At 38.8% G+C, this 26,065-nt stretch overlaps 2 protein-coding genes across 4 annotated transcripts in view; both read right to left on the bottom strand.

Moving 5' to 3' along the window:
* Positions 1-262: 262 nt before the first annotated feature.
* On the bottom strand, positions 263-7,866 carry TCF24 (transcription factor 24). Its single transcript, XM_029223283.1, has 3 exons — positions 7,639-7,866; positions 6,628-7,040; positions 263-780 (listed from the first exon to the last, which is right to left on the bottom strand). Exons 2-3 carry the CDS (start codon positions 7,015-7,017, stop codon positions 667-669), a joined length of 504 nt encoding a protein of 167 aa, XP_029079116.1. The 5' UTR covers positions 7,018-7,040; positions 7,639-7,866; the 3' UTR covers positions 263-666.
* Positions 7,867-9,256: 1,390 nt separating this feature from the next.
* The window catches only part of PPP1R42 (protein phosphatase 1 regulatory subunit 42), a 49,038-nt gene continuing 32,229 nt past the window's right edge, over positions 9,257-26,065 (bottom strand). The window contains exons 5-8 of one of the 3 annotated variants that reach the window (XM_029222440.1): positions 24,820-24,937; positions 22,812-22,943; positions 15,980-16,139; positions 9,257-9,486 (exon numbers count right to left, since the gene is read on the bottom strand). In XM_029222440.1, coding sequence (XP_029078273.1) covers positions 9,387-9,486; positions 15,980-16,139; positions 22,812-22,943; positions 24,820-24,937 — 510 coding nt within the window. In that variant the 3' untranslated portion in view covers positions 9,257-9,386. The remainder of the gene's footprint in view (positions 9,487-15,979; positions 16,140-22,811; positions 22,944-24,819; positions 24,938-26,065) is intronic. The other 2 variants (XM_029222441.1, XM_029222442.1) reach the window with 2 other exon arrangements.

Raw genomic sequence — 26,065 nt, 5'->3', positions numbered from 1 at the left:
AAGATATTTAATAATACTCTAGGAAGGTGGCCAAGCCCTGGCCTAGGAAGCAAACCATTTCTAATACTCCAAGTTTTCTAAGAGGGAAAAATAGTTATAGAAGTTGCTGCATTGTCATATTACCTCAACAGTCTTTTCACACATATTCAGCTAAAACTGAATAAATGATCTCAGACCTTCCAAGTGGAACGGCTTCTTAGACCAATATTAAGCACAGACTGGTTTTCACAAAAATGAAATACTGGTGTTTTACAAACCCAGCTTTTATTTTTTTTAAACCAGGAAGATTGTATACATAGATATTAGCTTTTCAGTTTGTAACAGATATACTACAGAAAATGTGTGTATTCTTTGGATACATACACAATTCTTTGCTTTCCTATGCCTCTTTCTTTTTTTCCATTAGTTTCTCCTGCACTATATAGTAGTGACTCTCTCACACTGAATAGATAAGCTGTGTGTTTTACATTATTATTACATTATTTACCAGACTGATTATTTCATTCCACATTTATTTAGATTAGATAAATCTGAACATCCAACTATGGATTCCATGTAAACTTTCAGAAATGATGTTTGTTAGGTCTGATGTAATAAATATAGAATTATTTCATATCATTTAAAAACAACGACATCACTTTCTACCAGCCCCCCTCAGGGGAGAGCCTAAGGCTGTGAGTCTGTTGGAATATTGTCATGATTTATTTTTTCTCCAGAGACAGAATGCTTCAGAAACTGACCAGTAGCACCAATGTACAATCTTGATCGCATGGGCCATTTCTGAAAAAGAATATTTAAACAAGAATCCAAAAGTTAGTATCTGTGACAGATATAGTGTATAATAGTAATATTAAAAATTCCAAATACCTCAAGGCAAATGCAATATCATGTAGCTAGTAACAATGATAATTATGAAGTCTAAGTGATGACACGAAAAAATGTTAATAATAAAAGTAAATAATGCTAATAATAAAATTATTAGTGCTAATAATAAAAGTAAAAACATACCTAGACTTTGATTATAATTATATGAAATAATACGTGTGCATGTGGACCAGAACTGCAAAAAATCATGGAGAATGAATATATTTAAATGTAGGAAAATATATCTACCCACAATGTTTTAATGTTAAACTAAACCTAAAACAAAATTAAGCCTAAAACAAGATCCCTGGCTTTAAAAATATTTTTAAAAGTTATATGTAGGACTTCCCTGGTGGTGTAGTGGTTAAGAATCCACCTGCCAATGCAGGGGATACAGGTTCATCCCTGGTCCAGGAAGATCCAACATGCCACGGAGCAACTAAGCCCGTGCGCCACAACTACTGAGTCTGCTCTAGAGCCCGCGAGCCACCGCTACTGAGCCCGTGTGCCACAACTACTGAAGCTTGCACGCCTAGAGCCCGTGCTCCGCAACAAGAGAAGCCACCACAATGAGAAGCCCGCGCACTGCAACGAAGAGTAGCCCCCGAGTGCTGCAACTAGAGAAAACCCGCGCTCAGCAACAAAGACCCAACGCAGCCAAAAATAAATAAAATTTTTTAAAAATACTAAAAAAAAAAAAGTTATATGTGTTAAGTATTATGCATCTACATTTGTCAAAGGACTACAATGAAAAGTGACTAATTCGACTATCTAAACATTTTATCTAGCTAAAAGCAATTATCTTGAAGTTGCACATATTAGAATGTTTGGTGTTACATAGCTAGAACATCCAGGTTAAATGACTGCTTGTAGTGGCATCACACAGCTCTAACCTTTCAGTAATCATCACATTTGTATTCTGATTGTGTCTTTTCTAAATTTACCTTTAAAATGGACAGCCTCTCAAACAATACAATTAATTTCCAAACAGGCATGATGATGAAAAAATATACTACATAGGTAGTACTTTTAGGATGGACTTCCTTTTTTTTTAAGAGAGGAGGGTCATATAATTTTAGTTCTAAGGTCCTTGGAATACTAATCAGAGAAATAGTGCTTTTTTTTTTTTTTTTTTTTTAAATACAAAGATAAGTCCTTAGACTAAAGGAGTGCAACTCTTAAAGGTCAGCAGTGGGGTCCCACACTCTCCAGAGAGTAAATGCTGCTGTGAGCAGCAGGCTCTTTTCACCAGCAAACATTCATGGGCAGACTGCTGGTTACACAGCACCATGAAATGTTCTTAAATGCCTCGCAGATGATCCACGGTGCTCAAACAGAGGTACAATTATTAACAATCCAAAGTCCGTAAGAGCTCTGGGTTTTCAACACAAGTTGCATATTAGAATCACATGGGAGCTTTAAAAAATACTGATGGCCAAGTCACACTCCAGGCCACTTAAATCAGAATTGACCTCTTTGGAGAAGTATAAGGTAGAGTCAGTTCTTATCTGGAATAATATAAGCCTTCCTTATACTTCCGAATACAGTTACTGTCACCTAAACTGGGATTCCAGATGTAAAATGTAGCCACAGGAATAATAAGTAGGCATGTGATTTTTATTTCTCCAGATGGGATAAGTGAATTTAAGAGTCCTAAATTCAGATTATTCTGCTGGGAATCTACACTTTAACACAGATTAAATATAACATCTGTGTTATTTGGAATTTAAATGATCCATTCCTATATAATCTTCCTATAAACAAACTTGTATTTTATGTTTGATACAGTAATAAGACTGACACTGTGTTACTTATTTTTGCAAATCCATTTCAGGTTTTGTTTTTTTAAATCATAGATGTGAATTCTTGTACTTTCTGGGTATATCATGTTGATCCTATTCTTGGGATCCCTGCTACCAGTTGGTAACATTAAGTGTTTTAGAAACTAGCCTGGGATTTTTTTTATATGTTTGGATTTGGCATTGTTAGATCAGATTTAAGGCTTGCATTATACTGAAAAATCTAGTGTAATGGTATTATGGATTTAATGTTTGTGTTCCCGCAAATTCATTTGTTGATGCTCTAACGCCCAATGCGATGATATTTGGGGAGGTAATTTCGGTTAGATGAGGTCATGAGGGTGGGTCCCTCATGATAGGGTTAGTGGCCTTTTAAGAAGGGGGAGAGCTCCCCTTCTTTGAGAAAGAGTTAAGTCGGCCAGCTGCAAGACAAGAAGAGAGCTCTCACTAGGAAGTGAATTGGCCAGCACCTTGATTTTGGACTTTCCAGCCTCCAGAACTGTGAGAAAACAAATTTCTGTTGTTTAATCCACCTAGTCTATGGTATTTTGTTATTGCAGCCTGCGCAGACTAATATTCACATGTAGCAAATAGTGTAGCGCATAGGTCATCAATTTCAAGTGCAGAATTTTAGGCATATTATAAACCAGTGCTTTTCAATCTTTTACACTCCTGCCACATTTTCATGAGCATAAAAATCTCATGCTCAAACCTCAAATGTAATGTGAGAATTCTACATTTGAAAATGTAGATAATAATTTGAGAATGTGAATTAAACACAACTAAGTATAAATAAAATAAAAATACTGCTGAATGCTCCCTGTTAGTTCTCTCTGTTACCTGGGTTCCACTGTACTGAGAATCACTCTAAATCATGCAACCAAGAGTGGAGACAAGTGAAGGCATCTGTTTTTTACAGCCTTGCTAGTATGTAAGTAATTTATGAAGCAAATCTAAAAATGTATATGTGGATTTTTGCCTGATTTTTCATGGACTTAATAAAACTTCCCTTTTTAATAACTTTGTGTCCCTGGATTTTCAAAACGTTTTCAAATGATTTTATTCAAATGAATTTAATGTAGATACATACATAGTTTTAGGAGTCAGAAATAAAAATATAAATACAATATTGGTTAGGTTGCATGTCAGCCTCATGCCAAAAAAGCCAGGTGACTGATTTACATTTCACTTCTCAATGGTCTGTTTTAGCATTGTGTAGATTAACACAATCCTGACCTCTACTTTACCTAGTAAGTCATACTTAAAATTATGTAGTTTCATTAGCTTAGAACAATCTAGCAAACTCATACAAGTAACCAGAACTGAACCTGAAACTGAAGACTAAAAATATGTTCCTGGTTTTTGGAGTTAAATGACTCCAAAATAACAAAACTTTGTATTTATTTTTTGAAATTATTGTTTATCTGTATTATCAACAATGATTCTCCAGGGGTAATGCAATTAATAAAGCCATCTGTGCTTTTCTTTCAATGTAAGTATCTGAAATATACCCCTGTTCCCTTGGAGAAGCACTGCCCTTTCAGACACTGGTGCTGATCAGAACTGCTCACATCCCACAGGGATAAAAACTGCTGTTTTAGGCTATGCCCTGGGATTCCAGTCTCTTAAACCTTCCAGTTTCATTTGAGGTACTCATAATGTAAATTCCCAACAATGCTAACAGTGCTAAATCCCCAATACTGATAATAAGAACTGATGATTCAAAATTATGGCCTTGAAATACTTGTTAATGGATCTTTGATCAAAGTAAAGACCCCCTTACATTGTAAGGCAGAAAAAGTCATTTTGGAACACTCTTTAACTATGTAAACCAAAAGGTACAAATAATCAGAATATCTTTATTTCTTTGGCATTAGATTAATCAATGATAGACTTAATTTTTAAGCATTTTGGTAGTCTCTGTAAAATAATGTGTCACAGGCAGTTTCAATTATGTATGTAAAATCTCTTTCCTCTGCACCTCCACTGCATATGGTTATAGCCTCTCTCATGGCACATACTACATTCTCTCTTATAATACTGTTATTTATATTTCTGTCTTTGTCTCTATTATATGCTCATTTAGGGCAGGGATCGAGTCTTACCCTTAATTGCATTCACTCTCCTAACAGTGCTTTGCACAAAGCAGGCACTCAGTAAATGATTTTAAAATAGACTAGTCACTTGTTCAACCATCATCAATTTCATTTTTAAGAGGTAATCTTTGGCTTTCTTTCATTATCCCTAGAATTGTATTTTAAAATGAAAATAATTAATTCAGAGGACAAATGAGATTTAATTTTTCTTTAAAGAGTTATATGACTACAAAAACATTTGGTACGGGAGTCAGGGCAAAAAAACTCTTGTTAAGCTTATTGTTACATGAAAATTATGGTTTTAACATTAGTCATTCAAAAAAGCACTGCAAGAAACTAAGGTGAAAAACAACTGGATTTCTCATCTGATTTCTCTCTCCCACAAAGAGGCATTTAACAGATGTCTTTTGTATTAAAGCCTACTTAATGTTAAAATAAACTTCCTTAGAGTATAATGTCAAGTCAAAAGAAATCTAATATTAATGATATATTTGAATAGCAATCTAATGTACCTAATATCAATCTAATATTAACAGATTAGTAGCATCTAATATCAATAGTAATACAAAACCCCTTAATTAATAATGAATAACTTTCCAGCTGAGGTTATACAACACATGAATGGAATGGAATAATCTATCATAATTATGAATAAATGATATTTCAAATTTTTATACTTAATATTTGAATTATTTTGAGTCTATCATCATGTTGATTAAATGTGCAAAGTAAAATTTATTAAACCTTACCACAGAATTTTAAGTTCAGTAAATATTAGAGGATGTACTTTACCCTTTATTGAACATTGATATGCTTAAGGCAAAGTCCTAATTTTGTATGTGTGTGTGTGTGTGTGTGTGTGTGTGTGTGTGTGAGAGAGAGAGAGAGAGAGAGAGAGAGAGAGAGAGAATGCTTCAGAATGGTGGAATCAAAAATTTGAATATTTAGTTTTAGAAAACATAGGGAAGGTGATCCATTTTGAACAGAAAACCTGATCAATGTAAGATTTGAAAACAATCAAATCTAGGAGAAAAGGATGATGCGAGTCTAAATACTGCAATATAGGTAATGAATCATAATCATATATACCGTATTAAACAAAAACCCTGACCACTCTACCTATATGTAATGAAAAAAATACAAGAGGGAGTCTCTTGGATAATTTTGTACATTATGTAATTTGAATATCTAATCAGAACACAACATATATGCCAACTTATTATGAAAATCACATAAACTCATTATAGTTTTTCTAACATTCTTGGTGGTTGTCTAGTCCATGATCGTTAACCTTCATTAAAACGGACTGAACATTTACTGTGTGGGGACGCAGAATCGTCTCCTTTTGTTTTTACCAGCTTTACAAAAAATTTTCAACATTGGTTTCCTAGGATTAGTTAGGGGCAGATACTTCCGTCACCCCGTTTAATTCCTGAAACTTTTCAAATATTTGATAAACACCACAATGGTAACGATGTAAACTTAAAACCCTCAAAGGTTCATAAATGTAACTCGGACACTAAAAATTATCAGGACGTGCAACCAAGCACCCCACCAGGCACCCGCAAGAAACTTCTCATCTAGGAAAGGAATCCTGTAGGTTGCATCCTATAAGGGGCTTGAGACTCCCCTACGCAAGCCAGCCCGGGTTTAAGCCCTCTACCTGCAAACCGTCAAGGAGCAGCCTTGTGCAGTGGGGACCTCGCTACGGGTGCCTTCGCGGGCCAATGTCGCTCTCCTGATCTGTTCCCCGCCTCACCCTGAAGGAGGGATGAGAGCTGGGCGGTATCTGCCCAGGCGGGGGCAGACCCCGCGGTCAAGGTGCCATGCTTCCGGCCTCGGCTCCGCAGTGCGCCCTGACTGCCTACCTTGACAGGGTGTAGGTAACCATCCCCACGCAGGGCGCCCAGTCCGGGATCCGCCGGTGCGTCGGCGTCGTCCTGCAGGCTGCGAGTGAGGTGCGCGATGTAGGTGGTGGCCAGTAGCAGCACGTCCAGCTTGGACAGCTTGGTGTCCGGCGGCACCGACGGCAGCGTGCGCTGCAGCTCCAGGAAGGCGTGCCGCAGAGTCTGCACGCGGCTGCGCTCCCGCGCCGCGTTTGCTGCTGCCGGCCTCCCGCCCCCCGAGCGCGCGCCGCCGCCTGGGCCCGCCGGCCCCGGTCCCGTCCGTCCCTGGCTCGAGTCTCGGGTGGTGGCTACCGGTGGCGCGGGCTCGTTGCTGGCGATCAGGTGGCTGCCTGCGGGGCCGCCGCTGTCCATAGCGGCTTCCGGCGCCGCGCGCCCTGCAAAGGACGGAAGGCGCGGTGAGGCCGGGGCGCCGGTCGAGTTTAACCCGGGGAGGCGCAGCCCTCCCGCTCCCCCTGCGCGCCGTGCCCGGCCGTCCGACATGGCTCCAGGCGATCTCAGAGTTGGGCACCTTTTGACTGGGGCGCTTTTGCCTCCCGGCGTCTGGGGAGAGTGGTGGGGCCCGAGTGTTCCTGGGCTGCTTGGAAGGGTGAGGAGGGGCGCGGTGCCGGCTTTACTTTCCGCCGACAAATTAATCGGAAGGGCTACGCTACCAAGGAAAAAGATTTCGGAAGCACAGCTCCGGTTCGGAACTTGTTAGCGCTTCTGGAACGCTATCCCGCCCGTCCAGCAGTAAAGATGAAGCTGGTCAACTCGTGGAGCGTGGCGGGAAGCCCTGCCAGGGCCAGCCGTGCCCACGCCGGCCGCCCTCGCACCATCAGCTCCCGAGGCCCGGGGACCTGAGGGGCGACGGCAGGAGCTCAGTGCAGTTTCTGCCGGAGGAGCGGGGGACCGGTGGCCTCTCACGGGACTAAGGCACCCGCTACCCCTCCAGGCCCGGGAGCAGCGCGGCGGGGGTCGGACCGGGGCCCTCACCTTTCCTGGAGCGGCCGTACGAGGTTCGGCTCCGCTGCGAGAGCAGGCGAGGAGCGTCGAGCTGGGTCTGCGTGGCCAGGACCGCGCCGGTCACTCCATCCTCGTCCAGCCGAAGGCTACGGCCGCTTCCAGCCTGGGCCGGACGCGCCTTTTATGCGGGCTTCTGCGAGGCGAGGCGTGCGTGCTGGCCAAGCTCGGCGTGGGATGACCGCAGAAGGGCCAGCTGACGTCCGCAGGCACCTGAGGTGCCGTGCTGGGGACTCACTCCTCTCCGAGCAGCCCGTCCGCCTCGGGAGAGTCATTAATGCAACCGTCCGGCGGGGAGGGGCCGGGCCAGAGGGGGCGGGGCGTCTTCTTGGCCCCGCCCCTCCGCGTCCAGGTTCTCCCCGGGGCGGGACTCCGAGAGCCGCACGTCCAGCGCCCGCGGGGTTGGCGGCCGGCTGGGCCAGAGCCGCGGTCTGGGCTGTAGGACCCCAGCGCGGCCTCGCAAGTTAGCTCGCCTCGCTGCCGCCCTTCCGCCTCGGGCCCAGTCTGAGCTCCGGCACTTCCAGGCCGGCGCCGAGCCGAGGCGGGAACGCGGCCGTTTTGTTGAGCGTGACGTAACTTTCTGTGAGGAACTGTGGAGTGTGCCGCCTCGAGGCGCTCACCTTTCACTCTACCACAAGGTAAATGTCTCCCGCTGCCCTAACTGCTTAAAGCGTAGTCCCTCCACCCTCGGGATTCCGTGACCGGTTTACTGAGCCGCCCAGAGATAAACTGCACTTAGCTCGAGCGCGCCCACTGTCTGTGGTACCTTAGGAAGTTCCCCAAGTCGCGGTCGCTTCTCCCCGAGGTTCCGGCGCCTCACCCGTCCCCCAGGGGCCCCCGCTTTGTTTCGCTATTTGGACGGATTTGGAGTTTCCCTGCGGGGAACTCGCCTGAAGTGTTTAGCCCTCGTGGCCCCCCCGGGGAGCGGGGCCGGCGGCCGTGCGGGGAGGGGCTCTCTCCGGCCTCCTTGAGAAAAGGGGGCGCTGCCCCGCGAGGCCCGTTCCCAGCAGCCCAGGAAGCCTGGGCCCTGGACACCCCCCGACCCTCTGTGGCTTCTGCCCGTTTGGACCCATCGCCTTCAGAGGTGAAGTCTGAGCGGACGCCCCGTATTTCCCAGCGACGTGATTAGTCCATCCTTGAAAATAGTGCCTGCGTGGGGAAGAGCAGGACGTTAAAACACCTTCTTTGCGGTCAAGACTGAATATCGAATTTAAAATAGCATTAATGAAACCGCTCTTGTATACCTGACATAATTTCATCCTTTACCATAGATTTTAAAATTGGAGCTACCGACTAGTGCATAGTAATGGTGGCACTTATTGTATTTGAGTGTAGAGTTCCACACACTTTAAGTATACTAGTGAATCAAAAGAATCCTCAGGTTTTCATCTCAATTCCCGTTCAGTAACTGTAGTTCGATTTACACTTTAGAAAGAAGCACACCAAAATACTATTGGTTCAAAAAAGGATTACTTTCTTTTGGTGAATGAGAAAGCACACCTTTATTTCCCCTGTAAATTGTATGTAATGAGGAATAAAGCAGTTGGAAAGCACTGTTTCGGATTCTATAAAGAAGCAAATCAAACAAGAACTCAAAAGGTTCTTCTTATATAATGAGATGCCATAAAACTACAAACCACAAAGGATGATGTTGCCTAGTAATACTATAAAGGTAAAGAGTCACACGTTTCAGATCGCTTAAGGCTGAATTTACTGGTTTTTTACAAACACATTTTTTTTACTTTTGAGTTATGAAGAAGGTGAGGTTCACATACATCATTTTTTGTCAGCAAGCTTTCAGATTCCTTCAAAGAGAGATTCCTGTATTGACAGAGAAAAAACAAAACAAAACAGCGTTTAAATTATTTCAAAAATGAAAGTTATCCACAACAGGTAGCAAACATATATAATCTAGGACACAATAACAATAGTGAAGGCTAATGATTAGTTACTAAACTGTGCATCTTCTCAGGCTTGAAAGGAAGCAGAAACAGATTTTTTTCCCCCTGAGGAAGGGAAGAATGTGGAAAATCTATGAGTTGGGAGCGATGTGGAAATAAGAATACTGGAGGGAAGGTGGGCCGACTAGGGTAGGCAAATTAGGTGCTCAGGGCTCCTTATGTTTTGCGCCCTGGCACCTCACACACCTCACCCTAGCCTAGCCTGCTAGAGTCTCCTGCTGCTTTAGGAGGTGGGGTGGAGGTGCAGGCACAGCAGAGGCACTTCACTGCTAACAATGCCTGGCCAGTTGCCTGCTGAGTTGCCCAACAGTCAAGTTCCAAAGAAAGGACTGATGTAACAAGACCAGCCACTGCAGGCCACCCCCCTTGTCCTATCTGCTGCCACTCTAGGCAGCATCTCCGAATCCTCTGATGACTTTAGAGTAGTCCTAATTCCTGCAAGAAACCAGTATTTGCAATTAAATTCAAAATGGAAGATGAAAATCTTCAAATTTTCCACATTACATAAATTAGTAACAGGTACCTTATTTAGCACTTCTTAAGTGCTAAGTGCTTTACAAAAAGCACTTTATTTTCTCATTTTGTCTTTACAAAAACCCTTTGAGGACTTTACATTTACAGTTGAGAAAAATAAAGCTCAGAGGGTTGAAGTAACTTGTCCAAGGTCACATAGATAGTAAGTGGCAGAGACAGGAGTCAAGCCAGGCAGATTGACCCTAACACTTGTGCTTTTTACCATACGATCCTATTTACTATTTGTAGGGTGTTTCATTATTTGCAAAACTTTTTTTTTGTATCTGCTATCTCAATAAAGGGCATACTTTAACTTGACTCCCTATGGACAGTCCAAATACTATTTTTATAGTATGTCTTTCTTTGGAGTTCTTGTCTAATCTGGTTTTAGAGTGCCGTAGATTTTATCTCACTGAGCGTGATGTAGGTCTTAAAATCATACTTATCTTTTTTCTAAATGTGTCAAATAGTTTGGCATCTTATCTTTATATTGTAAAATAATCACACATACCAGTGAAGAAAATATATTGTTTTGTTATATATCTATATCAATGGGTTTTATAGAGTTGGTGCTTTTTTTCACCTGTCAACTACTTCCCTCATTGTTTAATTAAGGTATAATTTACAGACTTAAATTCACTCTTTTGAATGTATAGTTCAGCAGTTTTGAAAAACACTAGCAGTCATGTAACTGCTACCACAATAAAAATATGCAACATTTCATCACCCCCCCCAAAATTCCCTTGTGTTGACCCTTTGTAGTCAACCCCAGGTCCTCAGCAACTACCGATATTTTCTCTCTATAGTTTTGCCTTTGCCAGAATGTCATGGAATCATACAGTGTGTAGCCTTTTAAGTCTGTATTCTTTATTTTATCATATATATTTTTTAACATCTTTATTGGAGTATAATTGCTTTATACTGTTGTGTTAGTTGCTCCTGTATAACAAAGTGAATCAGCTATACGTATACATATATCCCCATATCCTCTCCCTCTGCGTCTCCCTCCCACCCTCCCTATCCCACCCTTCTAGGTGGTCACAAAGCGCCGAGCTGATCTCCCTGAAGTCTGGCTTCTTTTGCTTAGCATAATGCTTTTGAGGTCCATCCATGTTTTGTCATGTATTGCTAGTTCATTCCTTTTTAATACTGAGTAGTAGTATTCCATTGGATGGATGTACCACAGTTTGTTTATCCATTCCCTAATTGAGAGACCTTTGGGTCGTTTCCAATTTTCGGTGATTATGAGTAAGCCACTGAAAACATTAGGGCTCAGATTTTTGTGTGAGTATAGGTTTTCATTCCACCTGGGGAAATACCTAGGAGTGGGACTGCTGAATGTGGTGTGTGTTTAACTTTGTGAGAATATGTCAAACTATTTTCCAAATTGGCTGAAATATTTTTTGCATTCCCACCAGTAGTGTGTGAGAGTTCCAGTTGCTCCATATCCTTGCTAGCATTACTTGATTTTTTTTCTTCTTATTCACTTTAATGGACATTTTTAAAGAAAAAAACTTGATCCAATATTTAAAACATTTTAAAAATCAGATGATTTCACAATCTAGATATCTTGCTTGCTAGCTAGTCTCATTTCTCACCTCCAACATGTCTGCCTGGCTATACTGTTTTGGAGCCGAGTAGCTGCAGGCTGCAGTTGCCTTTAGTTGGACATATGCTCTCCAGTTTACCTCAGTCACATTCTCACCTGCTTCCCTTACTTTATCTGCCTGTACTTGAGGGTGTTTTTGAGACCCCCTTGCAGTGTAGTTAAGAGCTTGGCTTTTGCAGTCAATGACCTGGATACAAGTCCCAGCTCTGCCTCACGGCAGTCCTGTGACTTTGGGCCCCTCTGACTGGGCTTCTGCAACACTCATTTTCCCCATGTATAAAATGGGGCTGATAGTATTCTTATCTCAAAGGGTCCTACTGTGTTTTATAATTTGTTTGGGTAATGAAGACTAAGCTTTCAAAGTAGACATTTTGAAATGGAAAATAACTAATACAATTTTTATAACTTAGATCTTACATAACTCTTGTTCACAGAGTAAGCCATTGACAGAGTTGAGACTAGAAGTCACAAAAGTGAGCTTACACTGTTCTAAAGAAACACTATGTCGCTCACCACTATTGCTGTTTTTTGAGGGAGGTGGGGGTTGTCCTAATTTCAAAGGGTTCTTTGAGAACTGCAAACCAGAATCTTAATGTTATATCTACGTTACTGATACATAAATTTATTTTGCATATAAAAGTTAATTAGAGGTTAGGTTGAACACAGCAAAATTGAAGACATTTAGAGCTTTGCAGATGAGTTTATATAAGATCATTCCAGAGTTTTCATGACTAAAAGTCTTATCTAAGTTTTAAAAAATTCTTCTTGAAGCACATAGGAGATCTGTTGTTACAACTGTTCAAACATAACCTTAACAGTGGTAAAAACAAATTATTTGTACTGTTTTTAAAGGTCATTTTTTAACTCAAAGAAACCTAATGCTTCCATATTCTAACTAAAGGTAGTAGGTATTTTATAAGTAGTTAAATAACATACAGTGAACATTTCCTATGAATTATGGGTCCCAGGGATTCACATTCCTTAAAGGTATCTGAAGCTAAGGGCATTCTAACCCATATAGAAAGTTATTTTTACATTAAGAAAAGAGATGGATTGACTCTATTGATATCGCTTAGGCTTGAAAGATAGTTAATCAAGTAACAGTTTGCTTTTTTCGTTGTACAGTGCTGTATTCTCAGTGGATCTTATTTACAATATATAACTGCATTTAATGTCTATTTTTAAATTACTAAGGCTCAAGTACCTCCTAGCATGTTTGAAAAGAGAGGAAACATCTGTCAGAAGTATTTACTGTGACAAACATAGAAAGAAGCAATATGTGCACATTTTTTGTTTAATACATATGTTATTTTTAATTGAACAGTGAAGGCATTTGTTCAGAATCAGCCTTTAAATAAAAAATAGTGTTGAACTAATCTTTAATTAAAGTGTACGTTGATAGTATCAAGTTCAGTTTGAGGGTCAAAAGCAACGTCAATGAGTCTGACTTTTTCCTCCCTGTAGGGAAAGCAGGCTTGTGTAAATATACATGAGCACAGACTGCATGCATTTATAAAGGAGGTGGAAAACATTCCCCTGTCATTGGACAGATTTTGCTTCACTGTGTTCCACATAGGATACAGGCACAGCTTTCAGTGTGTAAACCGTAAAGGAGTGTGGGGCACATACTTTTAGCGTTTTGGAAGAAGCCTCTAAGCTCCTTTCCACCTCTGAACAGGCTCCCCACCTCGAATCTTAAATATAGACTGTAGGGGACTCTTCTGCTGATGCCAGCTCATTATCCTCCTTCAAGTAATTAAGGGAAGGAATTGGTTTAATCAACGTTTTTAGAAACTAAAAATCTGTTCTTTACATTTGGGCCGCATATTTTGTTTTTAATACTTTACTAACCTTCTAATTTTATCCTCATTGTCTCTTAGCCTTACACTAAATTAGTAAAATGTTAGCAATAGGCATACCCTAACAATCTATTATCAAGAGCTTAATGAAATTCTGTAATATATTTGGTCATCTTTTATTAAAGAGAGGTAGAACTGATATTCCCATTTAATAAGACTTAGATCATTTGTGATACCAAAACAATATTTTGGCATGTCCTCAATGAAAATGTTACATGAGGAAATAAAAAATATTTAAAAGAAAATGTTTTTGTAATACTTTTTCACATTATAAAACTTAGGAATCAGGATTGAACATAATAAACTTCACTGATAGTGGCAGAAGCAGGGCATTCTTTATATTATTCTCACAGGAACCCCTCTATTCTGCTGGTTTCTTTAGGGTAGCCTATCTTAGCAGTACTTAGCAGTTAAAAATGCATTTAGCTCTGTGTTTAGTGTTCCTAGTTAGGAAAATGAGAATATAGTGATTTGTCAGTGCAGTCCAAGTGACTAGAGTTTTGCTTGGGGCTATAGAATATGTGGTATGTGCCATAGCTCGCAACTGATCTAACAGTGTGTGTGGCAATGTACAGATTTACCAATATTGTTTTCTGAGGCTATGTTCATTTTTATTATTTTCTTTTCCACCTTGATGATATACTAGCAAGACCTTTCAAAATGCTTGGCAAAGAAACAAGACTCAAGAACACTGTTGTGGAATTGACGTGAGTTATGTAAATCTTTAAGAAACTAGGGCTTCCCTGGTGGCGCAGTGGTTGAGAGTCCGCCTGCCGATGCAGGGGACACGGGTTCGTGCCCCGGTCCGGGAAGCTCCCACATGCCGCGGAGTGGCTGGGCCCGTGAGCCATGGCCGCTGAGCCTGCGCGTGCGGAGCCTGGGCTCCGCAACGGGAGAGGCCGCAACAGTGAGAGGCCCGCGTACCGCAAAAAAAAAAAACTGTTGGGGTGCTATGAACAAACTGGCTATGGTTTTGATGGCAGTGATAATGGACATAATCAGTAAGGCAAATTCTCAGACAGCCTCTGTTTTTTATGTGTGTGAATGGAGAGGAGGCAAGACCAAAACTAGGACTCCTTATATATCCTATCGCCTCTCCCCAGATAAAGCGTTTTCCAGACTCATAGGACTCCCTCTCCCTTAAGCCTCTCCTGGCAAGCCTAAGCCACTCTTCAGGGAATGGGGGTAGGGTAGTGCAGCACTGTTGTTCATGGGTCTTCTTCAGGAGGGCTCCATTAAGGAATGCTAAATCACCATCCCTTGACTGGACCCTGCAAAGAGGGTCTCATGACAAACCCACGTGACCTTCATCAGGCAGTTCTGGAAAAAGGAAATCTATTCCAGAGTACATCCACTGGCTCTGATTGCTTTCTCAATGAAATACACTATTGCCCTTTATTATATTGTAGTGACTACTATGGTATGATTGGAAAGATCAATAGAGCAATCATTGTATTGATTATAAATGAAGAAAAGTTGAATGGATAATTTGTAAGATGTATGAGGATCTGGTTTATAACGCCCATAGCATTTATCACAGTATATAGTAGTGGTATCACATTTGACTCCCACACTAACTTGTTGCAAGATCTTTGAGATCAGGACTATCTCATTTGAGTTTTTATTGTATTGAGTATTGTCTGGCATATAGCAGGTGGCTGTTAGTTTTATGAATAAAGGAAGTTATTTTCTGGTATGATTTATCTTTACATCAGAGAAATAACATCTTTTTTAAAGATTAAAAAAAGCAATTTTCTTCTCATTAGGAGACTCAGAGCTGATTCATAATGAGCTAAATTATGTATATACTCAAGGTTTAGAATAGTGATTCTTAAACTATTTTTTGGATCATAAATCTCTTTGAGAATCTAATGAAACTTCTGATGTATCCTTCAGGGACACCAGATTAAGAACCTTTGGTTTGGAGAAGTGGTGAAAGTAGCCTATCTCTGCAGTGCTCTGGCTTCTCCTTCTTTCTGCCACCAGATGCCCTGCTGTAGCCATCTACTCACTAATGGACCACCCATTATCATCTGGGCCTCGGGCTCCTTTGATATGATCCCTGCTCATTCAGACATCTTTACATGCTGCTTCTGGGACTTTACTGAGTCACCTGCCCTACCTCAGTAGGTGTATCTAGTCTGTGACTCCCAGCTCTTCCTGAATCAACCCTTCCACTGCAACTTTATGACTGTTTGGGCCGATGAACAATAAACTCTTTTTTTTTTTTTGGTGCTTGGTCAAGAAGAATTGAGAACAGAGAACGAGGAGACAGACGGAGGGGCTCTCTTCCTGTGTGCTGTTGACAGTGAGGGTGTCCCATCCTCCCCCCAAAAGATAAATCACACACAAAAATATTTGAAAGAACCTACCCCACGTCTTCAATAATTTTAGGGTTATCTTCTTGGGAGCTTTCTGGAGATGCATTTCCATTTGCAAGGCACCTTTGTGTATCAGAGAAAAAAACTAATTTTGGCTTACCCACCTGTGGGTAATAAACAGGAACTATGTGATGCATTGTTTCAAAGTTACCTGTAACATACAAAGAATTAAAAGCATTCTGCTTTGAAACTAATAACTAAATTGCAAACATGGCATAGAAAAGCATTAGACTATCTAAAATTATGTTTTATGAAATGGAATTAGATGAGGTTATATAGATCCACAGCAAAACCAATAAAAAATTAATATCCAAGATAAAAATATCACAGACTTTCATACATGAGAACCTACACAGCAAAGTTTATGGTCAACTCTCAGAGACAAAATGGGTATACCAACATTAATATAAATATTAACTGCCCTTGCATTTTGCTGTTATGAGTTTATTTTTTCAGTGTGTTTAACCTCTAGGGAGTGGATTAGTCAATTATAGTTTTTGTAATATGTTCATACCTTTATTTCCAAACTTAACATTCCACATCATTTCCCTGTTTAAAGATCCTCCTTCCTTTCCAGCAATGATTTCCTTTCAAGTGGAGACTGCCTTATTTGCCTCTAATTCCCAGGGCCTAGCATAGTCTTGGGCACATCTAAGATGCTCAACAAATGTTTATTAAATGACTAAATGAATATTTCCATTAAAGCACTACAAAAGTAAATGCTGAATAAAACAAAACCAGTTCAACCAAAAAAAAAAAATGCTGAAGGGCATTCGGATATTTTGAATTTTGTTAAAGTGTTTGACTTTGCTTCTAATTTTGAGCTATATAGTTGTGTGACTATATTTAAGACAAGATTGTTTTATTGTAACATCCTTGAAGTCTGAGGTAATTTTACCATATAGAGCTCCAAATTTATAGGGCTACCAAAAATATGTAGTCAGGAAATACAAAGATGACTATCTTCCTAAGAATTCCTGTTCACTTATAATGTATTTGGTTGTACAGAGGTATCTTTAAATGGTTCGTCTTAGCTCTTCTAAAGACCTGAAGGTATATTGTAGATTTAAAAATATACACAGTATATCTTCTAGACTTTAAGTCATTCTTTCCATTTCTCCTGAGTGGCAATAACAGACACTTTACATAAAGACTATAGTGTAAGCTATTGGCCACATACCTAAGGACAGAGTTATTGCGTGTTAAATACGTGTATCCAGGGATATCACAGGTTGTAAGCCTGGGAAGCTCAGAACTGTACCATTTGTTTGGATGGGGTTGGCAAATGTGTGTAGGTGGTGAGGAAGAAGGACATCTATAGATGGCCAAGAGAGAATAACTGAGTACTCCTGAGGAAAACTCACATAATTTCTATTACAGCTAGTCAGCTTTCAATTTCAATTTAATTTTAATTTAATTGACCTTACAGTCTATTTTTCAATATAGTAAATCATATAATCTATTTGAATACTTTTTTTTTTTTTTTTAGCGGTACGCGGGCCTCTCACTGTTGTGGCCTCTCCTGTTGTGGAGCACAGGCTCTGGACGCGCAGGCTCAGCGGCCATGGCTCACGGGCCCAGCTGCTCCACGGCATGTGGGATCTTCCCAGACCGGGGCACGAACCCGTGTCCCCTGCATCGGCAGGTGGACTCTCAACCACTGCGCCACCAGGGAAGCCCCCTATTTGAATACTTTTAAAATTTCAAAGTTCTTTCATAATATAGTCTCATTTTTCTCCCTAGTTCCTTTTTTGTTTATAAAAATTATATGTTTACATATTTACACATTTGCAGATTTTTCTAAATTCCCACCAAACTGAAGTGAATTTCTACATAGAGCAGACATTATTATCCTTGGGTCCAAGCATGATTCAGCCAGTCATCAGTAGAGTGGTCACTAGAAGCCAAAGCTGTTTGATGAAGTCAGATAACTGATTAATCACTGTGTCCCTGCTATCTTTGTGACCTTAGACAAGTTATTTCATCTTTCTAAAACTCAGCTTTCTCAGCTGCAAAATGGATATAATAATTATCTTTCCCACAAGTTAAAATGATTAAAGCAGTAGTGCGCATAAATATCTGAAATGTTTGGCACAATAAATATTAGCTCTCTTTTCTTCCCTTGCCCCTTCTTCTTGGCTTCCTAGACTGGAGTGCTTTCCATTTTAAATTATTAATGATTATCATGATAGCAACTACAACAAGGTATGAAATGATGCTTCTGTACTATATAACATTCTGTATGGCTTTAAAAAAAATTGTGGTAGAAACACTTAACATGAAATCTACCCTGTTTATTTTTTAAGTGTACAATAAATACATTATTGTTGACTCTAGGTGCAACTTTGTACAGCAGACCTCTAGAGTTTATTCATCTTGCTTGACTGAAACTTTATGCCTGTTGATTAGTAACTCCCCATTTCTCCCACCACCCATAGCCCTGGGCAGCCACCATTCCACTCTTTGATTCTATGAATTAGACTATTTTAGATACCTCATATATGTGGAATTATGCAATATTTGTCCTTCTGTGACTGGCTTATTTCATTCAGCATAATGTCCTCAAGGTTCATCCACATTGTTTCATATTACAGAATTTCCCTTTTTTAAGGCTGAATAGTATTCCATTGTTTGTATATACCTTATTTTCTTTATCCACTCATCTGTCAGTGGACATTTAGGTTTCTACATCTTGGCTATTGTGAATAGTACTGCAGTGAACATAGGAGGGTTAACATGTCTTCAAGATCCTGATTTCAGTTCTTTTGGATAAATAGTCAGAAGTGGGATTGCTGGATCATACGGTTATTCTATTTTAAAATATTGAGGCACTGCCATACTGTTTTTCACATTGGTTGCACCATTTTGCATTCCCACCGACAGTGTGCAAGGGTTCCAATTTTTTCCATGTCCTCACCAACATTTTTTTTTTTTGTCATTTGATAATAGCCATCCTGACAGGTATAAGGAAGTATCTCATTGTGTGTTTTTTAAAAAAATATTTATTTATTTATTTGGCTGTGCTGCGTCTTAGTTGCGGCATGCGGGATCTTTGATCTTCGTTGCGGCGTGCAGGATTTTTAGTTGCGGCATGCAGGATGTTTTTTTTAGTTGCAGCATGTGAACTCTTAGTTGTGGCACGTGGGATCTAGTTCCCTGACCAGGGATTGAACCCAGGCCCCCTGCATTGGGAGTACAGAGTCTTAGCCACTGGACCACCAGGGAAGTCCCATCATTGTGTTTTTGATTTGACTTTCCCTGTTGATTAGTGACATTGAGCATTTAAAAAATATACCTGTTGGCCATTTGTAGGTCTTCTTTGGAGGTATGTCTATTGGAAATGCTGTTGGGAAAATGGCGCCAATTAACTTGCTTGACAAAGTGTTGCCACAAACCTTCAATTTGTATAAAATGCATTATCTGTGAAGCGCAATAAAGTAAAGCACAATAAAACAAGGTGTGCCTGAAATCACTTTATTTATTTATTGAAATATAGTTGATGAACAATATCTTGCTAGCTTCAGAAGTACCATGTAGTGATTTGACATTTGTATCATTGTGAAATGATGACCACCATAAGCCTAGTAACCATATGTCCTCGTGCAAAGTTATTATAATATTGTTGACCATATTCTTTGTGTTGTATATTATGTCCCTGTGGCTTATTCATTTTATAACTGGAGGTTTACCTCTTAATCCCCTTCACCTTTTTCACCCCGCTTCCCCGGCAACCACTGCTTCTCTGTTTCTATGAGTCTGTTTTTGTTTTGTTTTCTTTGTTTCGTTTTTTCGATTCCACATATAAGTGAGATCATTCAGTGTTGGTCTTTCTCTTTCTGACTTATTTTACTTAGCATAATACCCTCTATATCCATCGATGTTGTCACAAATGGTAAGATTTTATTTTTAATGGCTGAGTAATATTCCATTGTATATATCACAAATCTTCTTTATCCATTCCTCTATTGAAGGATACTTAGGTTGCTTCCATATCTTGGTTATTGTAAATAATGCTGCAGTGGACATTGGTGTGTGTATATCTTTTTGAATTAATGTTTTTGTTTCCTTTGGGTAGATACCCAGAAGTGAAATTGCTAGATCATATGACAGTTCTATTTTTAATTTTTTGAGGAACTTCTGTACTGTTTACCATGATGGCTGCACCAATTTACAATTGCACCAGCAGTGCACCAGGGTTCCCTTTTCTCCACATCCTTGCCAACACTTGTTATTTGTTGTCTTTTTGATAATTGCCATTCTGATAGGTGTAAGGTGGTATCTCATTGTGGTTTTGATTTGCATTACCCTGATGACTAGTGATGTTGAGCATCTTTTCATGTGTCTCTTGACCATCTGTATGTCTTCTTTGGAAAAATGTCTATTCAGGTCCTCTGCCCATTTTTTAATTGGGTTATTTGTTTTTCTGATACTGAGCTATATGAGTTCTTTGTGTATTTTGGATATTAACCCCTTATCAGTCCTATCATTTGCAATTTTCTTCTCCCATTCAGTAGGCTGTCTTTTCACTATGTTGGTAGTCTCCTTCGCTATGCAAAAGCTTTTGAGTTTGATGTAATCCCATTTGTTTGTTTTTGCTTTTGTTTCCCTTGCCTGAGGAGACAGATCCAAAAAAATATTGCTAAGACCAGTGTCAAAGAGCTCACTGCCTATGTTTTCTTCTAGGAGTTTTATGGTTTTAGCTCTTACGTTTAAGCCTTTAATCCATTTTGAGTTTATTTTTGTATATGGTGTGAGAAACTGGTCCAGTTTGATTCTTTTGCATGTAGCTGTCTAGTCTTCCTCACACCGTTTAATGAAGAGGTTGTCTTTTCCCCATTGCATATTCTTGCCTCCTTTGTTGTAGATTAATTGGCTATATAGGCATTGGTTTATTTCTGGTCTCTCTATTCTGTTCCATTGATCTGTCTATTTTTGTGCCAGTACCATACTGTTTTGGTTACTGTAGCTTTGTAGTATACAGTAGTATACCCTTGAATGACACAGGTTTGAACTCCTCAAGTCCACTTTTATGTGGAGTTTTTTCTATAGTATATACTACAGTATTACACGATCTGAGGTTGGTTGAATCCTTGGATGCGGAACGAAGGATATGGAGGGCTGACTGTAAAGTTACATGCAGATTTTTGACTTTGGGGAGGGTCGGCACTAACCTCCTCACTATTCAAGGGTCAACTGTAGTTTGAAATCAGGGAGTGTGATCCCTTTGGCTTTGTTCTTCTTTCTCAACATTGCTTTGGTGGTACTTTGGCATCTTTGGGGTAATACTGAAAATATGCAAGTCCTTATCCTGAGTCTAGTTTTGCCCTTCACAGCCAGCCAGGTATAAGCAGAGGAGGAGAAATGCCTCCTGTCCATTTTATAGGTTTTAGATCTTGAGAAGTTCATATTGCCAACACAGTATCATCACTCATGTGAATATTGTCAGCTTAAAAAGTCCAATTCTTTGAAATAATGTTAACAGTTCATATTCAGGGGATACAATATGGCAAAATCATCAGAGCTTTCCATCTCTGCTTCTCTTCACCTCAACCTCCTTGTCCTAGAGTGATAGAGCTCCTAGGATATGCTATCTATGCATAAAGCCTCACTACACTGTTTTGGTTTCCGTTTCCCTATTCCCCTGGTCTCACCTCTTTCTGTGTCTCCATCCCCTGTTAGCTGTGGAATTAGAAGACCATTAGCTTTCAAACACTGTCACGGAACAGAGCAAGGGCCTCATTTCAGCCTTGTGGACTATAGAATCTGTGAAGAGTGAATTCTAGGATACTCCCCAGTATGCTAAAGATGATTGTTACACATCATACTTAGCTACATTTAGTTTCATTAGTTAGGCAGGGGAGGTTGGTGTGTCCTTGTAACACAACCTTAGACGTATTATAATCAAAATATTCAAATGTTGGGGTGTGTACTTAAGAAAGAGGACAGGCCACAGAGTATAGGGAACATATGTGGTTGTGATACATTTTTATTTTTTATCCTGATGAAAAATGTGATTTTTGCACTTTTGCTAAACAAATATACTTGTGAATTGTTTCACAAGTTACATAGCTGATTGTTGTTTCACCATTTACATAACTAGTGTCATGCACTTTTGCCAGATATAAAATTATACACTTTTCCCCACCCTCATGGCTGTCTGTTTATATAGCTGACATAGTTATACTCAATATGAACTAAACATAGCTTTTTTCATATATGGTAACTACCATTTTCATATATAAAAATTATAGGAAAAATTTCCTAGGAATTGTAAACAAGTTAAAAAAAAGCCCATAAAAAATCTAAACAAACCCCCATTATTTTTTTGTTTGTTTGTATATTTATATTTTATTTATTGAATCAGTGATAAATAGTAATAGCTACAACTGTGATCTAAAAATCTAACAAACTAGAATTAACGTTGGGTACATTTCACCATATTTGTTCCATTTGCTTTACCTTAAATAGAAATAGTTTATATAAAAATTATCTACTTTTAAATAAACACACTCTTTTTCTTATTTTTTCAGTGCTAGTTCATAACAACATTGTTTTTAAGACTTTTTGATAATGCAAAGCTTAATTTTAAATTTTGTAACAAGGATTCTAATATTAATGTGAACACAAAATCTTAAAACACACAATTTCAGAATTCAAAAATTACAAATATTCTCCATTCCATTCTATAGTTATGTGCCTTGGAGCACTTATACACACATGCATGTACCCACAAATCCCCCTTATTTCTGGTATTCTTTTTTGTTGAGTAGAATATTCTCTTTGCTAGTAGAAGTGATTAACTAATGAATGACAGTCTACTTACTTATGTGTGAGTTACTTATATCCTCGTTCTTACTGTTCCTTTTTTTGCTGATTTTCTTGGCATCTTTGGATGCTTTCCAATTCATTAGGAATTGTCTTTCCATATTTTTAATTTCTTTTCCATCAAGGAATTCTAGAGAAAATATATATGTTAAAAATGTAGTATATAAATGCTATAAATGTTATGTATCAATACAGCATGAACATTATAAATACAATATATAAATATTATGTATACACATACAATATATATACCTCTGGTTTAGGACACATGAACAGCTACACGATAGGCTGAAATAAATTTATTTTTAAAATACCTTATTTACACAGCTTCTGTTTTTGTTGAGCTTTTATTTATTTTTAATTATTTTTTCTGATTTCAAAAAGAATATGTGCATATTATAAACAACTGAAACATGATGGAAAAAACATAAAAAGGCTCTGTAATTACTATCCATATCTCTCCTTCCCATCACTAACAAAGGTAATCATTATAAACAATTTGATGTATGGTCACCCTTCTTGGATCATAAAGTATTTTAAAAAACAAAAACGTCATATTCAACAAAAATTAAATATTATCTATTCATTTAAATAATTCTATGATTATTCATAGGAAAAAGTAAAATATATTTTATGTTAATTTCATTAAGAAGTTTTAATATGTAACATGGTATTTTAAAAATACATACATTAATAATGCTTATTATATCCTAAGATATAGGATATAATAAGAATAATCGCATAGCTGGCCTCTTCGTTCTATGAAGTGAGATTTCAGTTATCTTTACATTTTGTTTTTTTAAAAAGTTTTGAAAATTGAGCATATTAAATAAGTTTGTGTGTTGTAAGATTTGGAAAATTCAAAGAAATGGAGAAAACAAAACATTGCCTGTATTCCACAACCAGAAATAATCACTGACAACCACGGATAACACTTTAGTATATTTCTTAGCATTGTTTTGTTTTCTAGGTGTGTATTGTGTGTATATGTGTGTATTATATAAAAATGGAATTCTCTATTTATACAGTATCACATCTTACTTTTTAATATTGTATTGTGAGCATTTTACCATGTCTTTCTTTAAACACAATTTTTAATGACTGATAGTATTCCAAGTACAAATATACGAGTAATTTACCTTTAAAAATATACATGACTGTTATTCCTGTGTATTCTCTGTTTCCTACTCTTGGCTGGTGGGGTAGAGGGTAGGTAAGGTGTGACTCTCACATACGTGTTTCGAAAAATCGTCTTGGATGTTTCTGATATACCTTCTGTCATCCCCTCTTTCCCCCAAGAGAACCACTGTACTAGCATTATGATTAACCAAGGTTTACTATAGCTATGAGCTTTGAAGTGGTTTTGCCATACGTTAGTTTTTATACTCAAGTACAGCATGTCATAGAAACACTCTCACAAATCTCCTCTGTGAGAGGGCAGTGATTATCTCTCTGATACTGTATAACTTGGTACCTATTGAAGAGCATTGGTCCATTTCCCCTTATATAGTGCGGATTCAGGAATGTTATTATTTGTACGGATCTCATAAAGGGACTCCCCACCTTCTCCCCTTTCAAATGAAAGGAACTCCTGTATGTTCTTAAGGTGCTATTTGGCAAGTGTCAAGCAATGAAAACCTTGATCAATTTTATCTACGGAACCAAGAGTCTCCGGATCTTCAGAGGATTTGTGCCAGTGAAAATTTGGCAAATGGCCAGCAAGTTCTACACATTTATGACTAACCATTTTTGTTGGTAACAGCCACATTTTCTTTTTAAAGAAAGAGTGTCTGATGTCTTAATTATTTCTGAACAGCAGATCTTTTTCATGTTTTAGTTCTCAATTTTAACTTTTGCTTTTATTAAAATATCAAATTTAAAGTTGACCATTTTTGTAGATCCAGATGTCATATTCATATTTCTGAAGGCTTGCTGATAAATTAACTAAAGAGTTAACCAGCTCTCTTTCTCTAAGAAAATCATATTAATATAATATAAACATGTACCCAGTGATTTGGACACCAATATCAGTCTATCTCTGTATTTCGGTTTGAGACAAACAGGATTTCTGTTTAGATCCATTTTCCACAGCTTCATCAACTTGTTCAGTAAACACTCCAAATCCTATCGTTAGAGAAGAAAAAAGCAAGACACAGGTATTTCATATTATCAATATTTCTTTCATGTCAGTTAACTGTTTTAAAAGGTAATTACTGTTTTCCATGGAGTTCTAGCTCAGTGCCAGGTACTTAGGTTACAATAAATGTTTCTTTGATAAAATAGTCTATACTAATAATAGAGAGGACTAAAGATGAGGCAAAAAGTAGGGTCCTGAGTTGGGGGCCACAGAACTCTACTGTCACACTCCCTTAAATGGACCCAACCTGCAGCTCAGAAACCACTTTGCCTCTGGCTATCCATGCTACAGAAGATGCCTTGTTCTTAGTGGAGCTTATGGAAGTTTACAGATTAAGGCCATTATGGAATAGTAAGTAAGCAGTCCATTGACATTACAAGCAACATTTATTGTTGCTTTTTCTTTTTAAAAATCTGTTAAAAAATATCAAAGGGAAAAATAGGAGAAAAAAAAAAAAACTTGTGTGCTTATCACCCAAAGATCACTTTTAATATGTTATGTATCCTTCTAGTTTTCTTTTTGAGCATAGGGATTTCCTTTTTAATTGTCATCATACTGTAGGTACAGTTTTGTTTTATGTACATCATAAACATTTGCATGTTTTAATAGCTCATAAGAGAATCAGCTTATTGATAGTTAAAGGAATAATTAAGTTATTCCATGGTTGAAAATCCAAATAAATGTGAGAAAAACAGATTGATCGCCTTTAAGAACCAGCTGTCTCAGTTTGCCCTCTTAACCTCCTCTCTCTCCCTATTTGAATTTTTTTCAATCCAATATCTCTGTCTCCAATGCCTTGTTTTTCTCTCATTCCTTTTCTTGCTTTCTCCCCTTCCTCATTTTTTATGTGTATATTTTACTTTATCTACTTTTTTTTAAAATTAATTAATTTATTTTTGGCTGCGTTGGGTCTTTGTTGGTGTGCGCGGGCTTTCTCTAGTTGCGGCGAGCAGGGGCTGCTCTTCATTGCGGTGCGCGGGCTTCTCATTGCAGTGGCTTCTCTTATTGCAGAGCACAGGGTCTAGGCATGTGGACTTGTAGTTGTGGAATGTGGGCTCAGTAGTTGTGGCTCGCAGGCTCTAGATCGCAAGCTCAGTAGTTGTGGCACATGGGCT

This window comes from Monodon monoceros, unplaced genomic scaffold (genome assembly GCF_005190385.1).
Source record: "Monodon monoceros isolate NGI ecotype Baffin Bay Population unplaced genomic scaffold, NGI_Narwhal_1 Super_Scaffold_14, whole genome shotgun sequence".
NCBI classification, from domain to species: domain Eukaryota; kingdom Metazoa; phylum Chordata; class Mammalia; order Artiodactyla; family Monodontidae; genus Monodon; species Monodon monoceros.
This window is presented reverse-complemented; position numbering and strand designations above follow the sequence as displayed.

Bases quoted from the DNA above. Each gene is read 5' to 3' on its own strand.
- TCF24 (XM_029223283.1), bottom strand. From the start codon at position 7,017: ATGGACAGCGGCGGCCCCGCAGGCAGCCACCTGATCGCCAGCAACGAG. The intron at 781-6,627 runs GTAGGCAGTCAG...ATTCTTTTTCAG, and splicing joins GTTACCTACACCCTGTCAAG to AAATGGCCCATGCGATCAAG.